Source organism: Gossypium raimondii, chromosome 10 (genome assembly GCF_025698545.1).
Source record: "Gossypium raimondii isolate GPD5lz chromosome 10, ASM2569854v1, whole genome shotgun sequence".
Lineage (NCBI taxonomy): Eukaryota > Viridiplantae > Streptophyta > Magnoliopsida > Malvales > Malvaceae > Gossypium > Gossypium raimondii.
In genome coordinates this window covers 16,649,909-16,660,210 of record NC_068574.1, presented here as the reverse complement: position 1 = coordinate 16,660,210, position 10,302 = coordinate 16,649,909, and the positions used below count along the sequence as shown (strand labels likewise).

The following is a 10,302-nucleotide window of genomic DNA, read 5'->3' as shown; positions in this document are numbered from 1 at the left end:
TAAAAGAAGCACAAGGAAATGAATTATAAGAAATCGTATTGTAGTGTATGGATAACCAACCAACCGCAACCCCATCCACTTGTTCATTTCAAATGAAACTGACTTAAATAAAAAACTTTTCCGACAAATAATACCTATAATATCGCAGTATAATATCATATCATATATAATGATATTAACATTGTTTCTGATTGATTGATGAATGAATGATCAAAACCAAACCCACCCTAAGCTGGTCTCTCCCTCATCCCAACACTAACCGCTAAACAACCGAATCCTTCCCCTTTTACAACCAAGATCCTCCTCCTCCATTAGATCCACCAGGTCTCTCCCTCAAATCCTTCCTCACGCACTCTGAACCGGATACACGGACCGCCACATTTTTCAGCATGGTTGTAAATGCTGTGCCCATGAAAAGGATAAAGAGAAGAGTAACAGTTGATCTCTACGACTTCTTGACGTTCCCTTCCACTTCCTCTTCCTTTGGATTTGGTGGTACCACGCCATTTCGTGCCAACATTAGGTCTTTTTTAACGAAGCACGCACTCATGCCGCCTCTTTCGTCGCTTTTCCCTCACATGATGATTTGGCAAATCGTCTTCAGAGTCGATGACGTGACAGACAACCTTGATTCCTCCTCCTCCGTGGTCTGTCTAGACGTGGTGGAGGAGGATGTCGCTAGATCTAGATCCGTCTACTGTGACCAGTGCCGAGTTGTTGGTAAGTAGATCAGATCGATTCATTGACCGATTCTATGTCTTACACACATCTGTAGGCATTTTCTTTGCATTTCCGTTTTCCCTTGGTTGCCTCACCCTGTTGCAATTTCTGTGGAAATAGCATTCCTAATAAATGAGCTTAATAATAATAATACTAAAATAAAAGTAATATGTTTTATTTACTTTATGGAAAATTAACAAGAAGATAGACAACGGCAATTATAATAATTAATAAATTAATAAATAAGGGTGGTTAGGTGAGTTGAATTGGTTTGAGAGCTGCTCGTTTGCTTGATTTTAGATTTATAGTAAATAATAAATAAATTAATATATAAAATTGTAGGTGGAGGCGTGGGTTTCAATGTTGACTGGACATCATCATTATATATTTTTCTGTATTTTTATTTTACCATTGTACCCATCACAGTGTTTTTATTTTACTGAACAACACCGTTCACATCACATGTCACATCTATCTATTGCTATTTAAGTTTCTCAAGCTTCTCCCTTCCTTGTACAATTGTCTTGTAACAGGTCATCATCTCACATATTTTTTTTTGAATTCTTTTTTATTTTATGGACTTCTTTTTAAAGTAAAAATCCTACCACTCTTGCTTGTCCATTTGTCTCCTTGATGGGTCATCTCTGAATAATGTTTTCCTTTTGCCAATGAATGCGTATTAGGGTGGAGTGAACATCCAGTTTGTTCTAAACGCTACCACTTCATCATAAAGGTGGACGGTAATTCCATCGGTGGCTACCATAAACCATGTGTTCGTTGTGGAGATATCCTACATTTGTCGGAATTAAGGTCTTTAACTCATTCTTTTTTCCTTACAATTCTTTATCTCAAGTAAATGTGATCTTCTTATGTCCATTCTTACAAATATGAATGGATAGTCCAAGTTGTCTACTTTAACTAATTACATATATTCAACTGTCCAGGTGGTCTAAACTATGTCGTCGTTTGTGATTGTGCACAGTTTTATAAGAATATACTAATCTGTTAATTTTAGGCAATATCAAATTGGGTTATACATGAGTTATCATGCTAATCTGTTAATTTATTGCCAATTTTGATCTTGTCCTAATTATGCTTTAATTTTGTGCATCATTTTTTTCCAGGTGTAAGTCATGCAACCATGTGACAACTACAGATGATGTAGAGGATTGGGTGTATCACCAATTAGAGGACACCACTCATCTTTTACATGGTGTAATCCATTCTAATGGTTACGGTCACCTTCTTAGGGTCAATGGCAGGGAAGGGGGGTCAAGGGTCCTTTCAGGATGCCATATCATGGACTTTTGGGATCGACTATGTAAAACCCTTGGTGTCAGGTAAAAAATCTTAGTGCTTGTTTCCTTGCAAATTTTATCATTATATATTCAAGAATAGACACTGTCATTGTCTTGCCATTGCTAATATTGTTCCTTCCTTTGTATAAGTATACAAGCACTAATTAGACCGTTTTTACTGTCATTATCTATATGCTGCTTTAGATGATCATTTTAAATCCCATCTATAACCCAACCCAACACTTCCTTTCCCTTCCCTTCACCCCCAAGAAAAAAAAATCGAAAAAAAGGAATAGGAGAAAAACTTGGTAACATTTGATATTAATATCTTCCTTTCAATTATCTAGTATTAGTCATAAAACACTACCAAATTATTTAAATAACTTCTATGTAAATTGCAAATATTTAATTGGGTTAGTGTAAAACTTTTTCTTGCCAAAAAAGAAAATGGTAGAGGGTATCATTTTGTGCTAATAGTTATCTGGATATGTATGTCCTATTTAAGGGCTTTGTAAGGAATTTTCTCAAACAATATTATGATCAGTTTTGTTATGTATTCTTATTTTGTATGGTTGATCAATTTACGTATTACTTGGATTCATTTAGCTATATGATTGAACTTTGTCATGTTATGGAGTTATTGTCTTACTGTTCTGCATTATCATACAAGCAGGAAAGTAAGTGTGACAGATGTGTCAAAGAAGTATGGGTTGGAGTACCGGCTACTTCATGCCATTACCAAAGGCCATCCATGGTATGGGGATTGGGGTTATGAATTTGGTGCTGGTAGTTTTGCCCTGACATTTGATGCATATAGATCTGCTATTGAGACTCTTTCTAGCCTTCCATTATCCTTGTTTCTACCGCAAGGATCGAAACCTAGTACTCGACTTCAGGATGTTATCTCATTTTATCGGTCTTTGTCAAAGTGTGAGCTTCTAAATATAAAAGATGTCTTTTCTTTTCTGATGAGGTTGATCCATGATGCCCATAAGTCTTCCTTAAGGGTTGGGGATGCTACCTTCAAGAAACAACGTACTTCAAGTGTTCTATCATGGAGTAGAGTTGATGTTGTACGAGTTGAAGAGGCCATGTTTAGAGTACTTCGGGCGGTATCTGGTTCAAACTGGGTAAGTTCTCGTGCTCTTAGGGGAGCTGTCTGTAGAGTGGCTCCTCCAACACTCCTCGATCATTGCCTCATGGAACTTAATGGGAAATTGGCCGTAGAAGGAATGGTTGTTAAGGCAAGACACAATCCTAATTCTGGTTCTCTCGAGTATAGGTATGTGATTTGGTCTCTTTATATGCCCTTATTTGCACAAACATGTCTTTAGCAGGTGCAACGATTAGATTTTTCGATCTCTGAACAATTTATTAATCATAGGATTATTACTGACCCTTCTATTTATTGATCATTTAATCTCTTATAGTACATACTCTAATATGTTGTTTTCATCTTTTACAGACTTGAGCCTCAAAATGTTTCCATCACCACCAATTGCAATGATAATTGTGTTCCTAATTTTCTTCCATCTAAGGAAATTCTTAAGCAAGATCTTAAATTATTGTATGAATCCATACTCCATCCTCAAACCATGTCGACCTGCCTTCCTGAAGCAATAAGAAATCTTACCATCAGCTCAGCTGAGAAGCTCCTTGACTGCAAGCAATTTGTGAAACATTACAATAATGAAAAATTATCAAGTGGGAATGAAGATGTAATTTGCATCTCATGTGAGTTGGAGCTAATGGATCAACATAAAGAAATCACTCCAGATCCACCTGCAGAATTAGTAGTGTTACCCATAAATGCTATTGTATTAGACCTTAAGATCGAAGCTTCGAAGGCTTTTCAAGAAGTATACTTGGCATTCAGAAGATTCCAAGCTGAAGAGTTGCTTGGTTATACTGGTGTGGAGGATTCCACCCAGGTCAAGCTATTGATGGGGTCAACAGGATCTGTTCGAGTTCGAGGGAGATGCTTGGGAAAAAGCGGGCTTAGTAAATATAGGTTGGAAAGGGGGGTCGAGAGGTGGACAGTGGATTGCACATGTGGAGCTAAGGATGATGATGGAGAAAGGATGTTGGCGTGTGATGTTTGTGGGGTGTGGCAGCACACAAGATGTTTCGGAATTAACGATTCTGATGCAGTGCCTGCCAAGTTTGTTTGCAATAGATGCAAAGAATCCCTACAAATGACTCTGTCTGTTGTGCAGTGTAAGAATGAGAGTGGAAGCTTTGGAAAGGGCTTGGCAACTTCTTATGACGTTCGTTGAAATCAGGGGATATTTTTGGTGTTTAAAGGGAGGTTTTATCAATGTGTACATAAATAGTAACTGGCTTAAAGTCGCCAAGGCAGTTACTTGTTTCTTTGTATATAATTTTGCTAAGTTGATTTAATTTAAAGAAGGAAAAAAGGGGTAGCATATGAGGAACGATCATTCCCTTGGAGTTATCTTTTCCACAATATTTTTGGGTGCCCTCCCCTATATCCATTTTGTTTTTATTTTGGGGGTGATAATTTACGTTATTTGTGAGGCCTTTGAGTCAAATGTAAGATACCGATTGGCTATTTGTCACCAAAACTTCCTTTTAACCTTATAAGTTTCCAACTATCGCATATCTTTAACCCTCTGATCGAAATCTCATGAAAGAAAGAAAAATCTATGGCCTAATCCTATTCATTTCTTCTCTTAATAACTCAGAAATCATGTCCAAAAAAGCCTAAGAACCCAAGGAAGCTTCTAGCTCCAAGGCCTGGGGATTGATCATACAACTTCAATAGATGCAAAATGTTCTTAAGAGCTGTGACCTTTGCAATTTTTTGAATTCATGAGTACTCTTAAAATTATATACACATATATTTAACATTTATTCATATTTGTTTTTGTTGAGATCTTAATTGTCCAAAAAATCCCTTGTTCAAACATCATGTTGGACAGTCTGTTGGGACAACAGTTTAAACATTTGTTTAGGTCATCTTATGAGCTGTTATGTAATGATCTAATTTTCAGTGGTGTTGGAAAATGTGGTTTTAGGATCTCATTTCCGTAAACTAAATCCGTAAATATAAAATAAAAATATTTGCAGAGTTAATATGAAAATATTAAATAAAGATTGGTTAAGTAATTTAGTCGAAAGATAGTTAATTAAAACTCAATGATTAAATTATAAAAGTCCAATCACTATTGAGTTTTAATTAAGAAAATGCTTGAAGGTCTAGGTAACAATTATCCAAAGGGTCTAAAAGGTTATTAAACATTTTTTTTCATATGATTAGTGAGAAATGATGATAATCACCATTAACCTTAATGATAATGATTAAATAAAGTAAAGATTATATTAATTGGTTTAATTAAAGTTAATTAAGGATTAATTATAATATATTTAATAACTTAGCGGAATAAAGATTATTTTTATCATCTTCTTCAATCGTTCGTCCAAAAAGAACCAAACTTTATTTTCTAAAGCTTTAACCTTCAACCATACAAACTATCAATGTAATCAAGCTAGTTTTCTTTAATTTTATAGATTTATAATCATGAGAACTTGATTTAGCTAGCCCATGTATCAATTTGTTCAATTGTTAAGTTTTAGCAAGTTACCTTTAGAGAGAAATTGATGATTTTGGGTTTAATTTGAAGAAATTGATAGTTAGTAATCTTAGATTGTAAAATGACTAATTTGTAAAGCTAATTAAGATAACTTTGTAACATTAGAGGCTAAATTGAATACATTGAAAACTATCATGAGATTATGTTATGAATAAGAAGTATAGAGTCTCTAATGAAAGAATGTGAAATCAGGTTTTGATCTGATACTAGATGTCAAAAAATATGCATATCCCGAGTATAGGTACTAATTGAATGAAATGCAAAATATGTTTGTATTTGTATTCAAATGTTAATTAGATGCAAACTAATATTGTTTCTATTATTGAATTATCTAACGTAGCTAAAGATGACGTCGAGCTGTCGCGAGAGAAAGGAAAAGCGAGAGTCGTTGACGAGTGATAAGGTAATTCGGTTTGTACTTTTATGATTCAAGATCATTATATATATACATTTGCATGTTGATGGCATGATTATCTATTGAGTTAATCTTATATTTTTGTATGAAATGATTCGTATTGAATGATATTGAATGTCGAGAAATTGGACTGAACTGAATATAGTATAAAATAGTGTGATATAATTGATATATGATATGTGATATGAATATAGTATGAATTATGTTATATGAAATTGGATATATATATATATATATGAATTGATGATGAAATGAAATGATGATATTATATATGAATTGATATGTGAATTGGTTATAAAATGTAATTGGATTATTGGTACCCTATTAACTGTTCGGGCAGAGTCAAGTATAGTTGGCATGCCAATCAAGGTATGTAGTGTATGAAGAGATTTGCGGAGATATGATAGAGATTTATGCCTTCGGGCCTTACACTTTTGTGCCTTGATGTGTTGGTTGGATATTGGTGTGCTGGAGGGATATGATTTGATGCCTTCGGGCCTTGCTCTATTAAGTCACTAGTGTGTTGGATGGTTATACTCCTACGAGCTATTGATGTGTTGGATGGGTCTTGTACACCTGATTGTTGATTCTGAGTCTAGTTAATAGGGGTCATAAAGTATGAACTCAATAAATGATATTGTGAAATAGTACCATAGGTACATATATGTAAGATGTGTATTCAGAGAAAATCATCATTGTTGGCCCTCCCGAGATAGTAAAATAAATAGTTTGTAAAAGTGATCGTTGTCGAACAACCCAGGATAACAAAATAAAGTAAGGAATCATGAAATATTGATTTGGTTAAATGATATGAATTGTAATGGAAATGAACTTATTTTTGACAGTTGAAAGTTTAGCATTGCATATTTATATTGAGTTGATGAATGTAATATAGTATGATGGGCATATATGTATATACATGTCATGAAAATGGAATGAACCAATTTATTCGATAAAGATCGAATAAAAGGAATGAATAGATAGTATGTTATGGAATAAAATGAATAAGTTAATTCATTGTCATATATGACCTAATAGATGTGCATAAGTTTGGTTAAATAAATTTGTACACCATCTCGGTATTTTGGCTTGAATGGTACATTAATTGGTATATGCATAAATGATATGTTGATGAAAATATTTGGCATAAATGGAATGCGAATTTAATGAATTTAGAACTTGAACTAATTGTGTTCATATAACTAATGCTATTGTTATATTGACTTGAATCATGAAAGTGCCACTAAGTTTATTGCTCAATGTACGATTTTTTTATTCCGTGCACAAGTTTAGGTGGATCTCGAAGTTAAGTGAAGTGATTTCAGCATCCAATCTATAACCCTTGACTTAGCAAAGTTTGTATAATTCTTTTTTTTTTGGTATATGGCATATATCTATATTTGAGTCAACCTTATATTATATATGGTCTTGTGGTACATTGAATTGGAATTTGTCACATGAAGTTACATTTTGAAATGTTAAATTGTCATATGTATATATGGTTTATAGTTTCAATGGTTCAAATGGTAGAAATAGTCTTGTAAATTATGGTTGGTTCTTGAGTTTGAATGGTTATCTTGATGAGTTTGATAGTGATGATGCAATTATAGTAGTATTTGAGGTATTTGGAAACATGCTTTTATGTTAAACAGGTGGAATGTGAAATTTGTCAAATTTCTAGACCATATGCTTTGGTACCATAAGGACCATTTAGAAACAATGAGTGACGTTGTGACGTCAAGCTCTCATCGTCACGATGAGGATAAGTCAGTGAGTTACATGGTGACTTAGAACCCTTAAAGTTACGACTTCAAACCCCTGAAATTACAACGTTAACCCTGATAGTTTGCAAACTTTACATTTGGGTCTTCATTCGATCTCGAGTTATCAAAAGAGTTTGTTAGCTTGATTGGTCAAACCGAAATCCCCAAGAGGAGGTGAATTGGCTTTTAAAAAATTTTAGGAAAGCTAGAAAGAAAAGATACAACAAATAACACAACAATTTAGTGTGGTTTGGCTCTAATTGCCTACTTTACTACCTTAGCTTTCCACAATTAAGGATTTTCCCAAATTCACTAATTTGTACAACCTTTGAGGAAAACGTTTAACCTTACAACTCTCTTAAGATTTCTATCCAAATCTTAGGACACAAACCCTCTTAAAGAATTACAAAGAAGCAAACAAAGAAATAATCCTAACAAGATCAGAATGTTTGCCAATTAAGCACAAATAGACAAGAATACACTTGAGCTAAAGAATTGAGCACAAGGTTGTTTGATTGATGATTTTTGCTTGAATATAATTTATTGTTGTTGTAGGATCTTTAGAAGCTGGTATTTACACCCCCTAATTGATTTCCAACCGTTAGGGTTGTTGTGGTAGTTAATAGAGCCGTTGGGGATGTGAAAAGCAGAGTGTGTAATACACCTGCAACAGTGAGTATCGATTCCAAGTAAAAATGTATTTATAATTTTTGTAATAAATGCTAAATTCAGTGACCGTTGGAGCTAAAATATCGATACAGGAGGATTTTATTGATACCAAACAAAATGTATTGATATTGAATCGATACTTAGCTAAATTTGTGAAAGTCAGAATGTCAATTTGTTATCATTTGTTTCAAGGGGTATCGATATTTTAAAAATATTGATACTTGGCCAAAAAAGGTATTGATACTTTTTGGGCTGAAGCAGTGCTGAATTGTTTTAAAAACAATTTTTTTAGTTGAAAAAATCCATATTTAGTTAAAGTCATTTTAACTTGATTTTGAGATTGATCCACAAATTTTGTAAGTAAGAATTGAAAAATTTATCTTTTAGACTTCTTTTGAAAAATCATTTAGTCAATTTTATTTAATTTTAGCTTTTATTAAAAACCTTTTAATTTGTTTTATCAAAATATATTTTTAAATAAAGCTTATTTTAACAATCTTCCCTTTTGATATAACAAAACCTTTGATAAATTTGTTTTTGAATATATTGCTTCACTTTAATAAAAGTTATTTTGAATTTAAGGCCAAAATAAAATTGACATACATTTTCAAAATTTGACATTCATTTTTACTTTAAGGAAAATGGTCACATAATTTGCATTGCATAAGGTTAGCATAATATCCATAAATTTACCTTTTCTTCTCCCTCTTTTTGTTATATAAAATAAAAGAAAAATAAATCTTCCTTATATTTGTCAAGCTTTGTAGAAAGACTCATTGGTGTAGCTTGTGGTTTGAGATTGTCCATCCCAAAATTCTTGAGCATTTCCCTTGTGTACTTAGCTTGATTGATGAAGATGCCATCATTCCTTTGCTTGATTTGGAGTCTCAAGAAGAAGTTTAGCTCTCCCATCATGCTCATCTTAAATTCACCTCACATTAACTTAGAAAATTCTTGACAAAGAAGATCATTGGTAGAGAAAAAATAATATCATCAACATAAATTTGAACTACTAATAAATCATTATCTTTTCTTTTAATAAAAAGTGTTGTGTCAACCTTTCCTTTACTAAAATCTTTTTTAATAAGAAAATTTGATAACCTTTCATACCAAGCTCTAGGAGCTTGTTTCAAACCATATAAAGCTTTTGAAAGTTTGAAAACATGGTTTGGAAATTTTGGATCTTCAAAACCGGGTGGTTGTTCAACATACACATCTTATTTTATAAAAAAAATTAGAAAAACACTTTTTACATCCATTTGGTATATCTTAAAATCATTAAAACATGCAAAAGCTAAAAGTGTCCTAATGGCTTCCATTTTAGCTACAGGAGCTTATGTTTCATCATAGTCTATTCCTTCCTCTTGAGTGTAACCTTGAGCAACTAGCTTAATCTTGCTCCTCACTATGTTACCACTCTCATCTAGCTTATTCCTAAAAACTCACTTAGTACCTATAGTAGATTTTTCACTAGATCTTTCAACTAAGGTCCATACTTTACTTCTCTCAAATTGATTTAACTCTTCTTGCATAGCCAATATCCAATATTCATCATTTAATGCTTCTTTGATATTTTTAGGTTTAATGCATGAGATAAATGCAACATAATTATAAGCATTTCTAAGAGAAGATCTAGTAGTTAACCCTTTAGATGAATCTCTTAATATCTTACCATTTTTCATCAACTTTATCATCACTGTGAAAATTTCTACAATAGCATCATCAATACAAGAGTCCTTTCTAGGAGGAAAGTTAGAATCTTCAAAAACAACATGAATAGACTCTTTTACTACTAAAGTTCTTTCGTTAAATATTTTAAGAAC

General features: G+C 33.0%; 1 protein-coding gene across 1 annotated transcript; it reads left to right on the top strand.

Annotated features, from left to right (window-relative positions):
• Window positions 1-286: 286 nt before the first annotated feature.
• LOC105775779 (PHD finger protein At1g33420) lies at window positions 287-4,485 on the top strand. The gene is made up of 5 exons (XM_012598285.2): window positions 287-720; window positions 1,404-1,530; window positions 1,845-2,060; window positions 2,692-3,300; window positions 3,484-4,485. Exons 1-5 carry the CDS (start codon window positions 390-392, stop codon window positions 4,292-4,294), a joined length of 2,094 nt encoding a protein of 697 aa, XP_012453739.1. The 5' UTR covers window positions 287-389; the 3' UTR covers window positions 4,295-4,485.
• Window positions 4,486-10,302: the final 5,817 nt, after the last annotated feature.

Excerpts from the sequence above, each read along its gene's own strand:
- LOC105775779 (XM_012598285.2), top strand. The coding sequence starts at position 390 with ATGGTTGTAAATGCTGTGCCCATGAAAAGGATAAAGAGAAGAGTAACA. Across the intron at positions 1,531-1,844 it reads CTACATTTGTCGGAATTAAG|GTGTAAGTCATGCAACCATG; the intron begins GTCTTTAACTCA and ends ATTTTTTTCCAG. Across the intron at positions 2,061-2,691 it reads TGTAAAACCCTTGGTGTCAG|GAAAGTAAGTGTGACAGATG; the intron begins GTAAAAAATCTT and ends TCATACAAGCAG.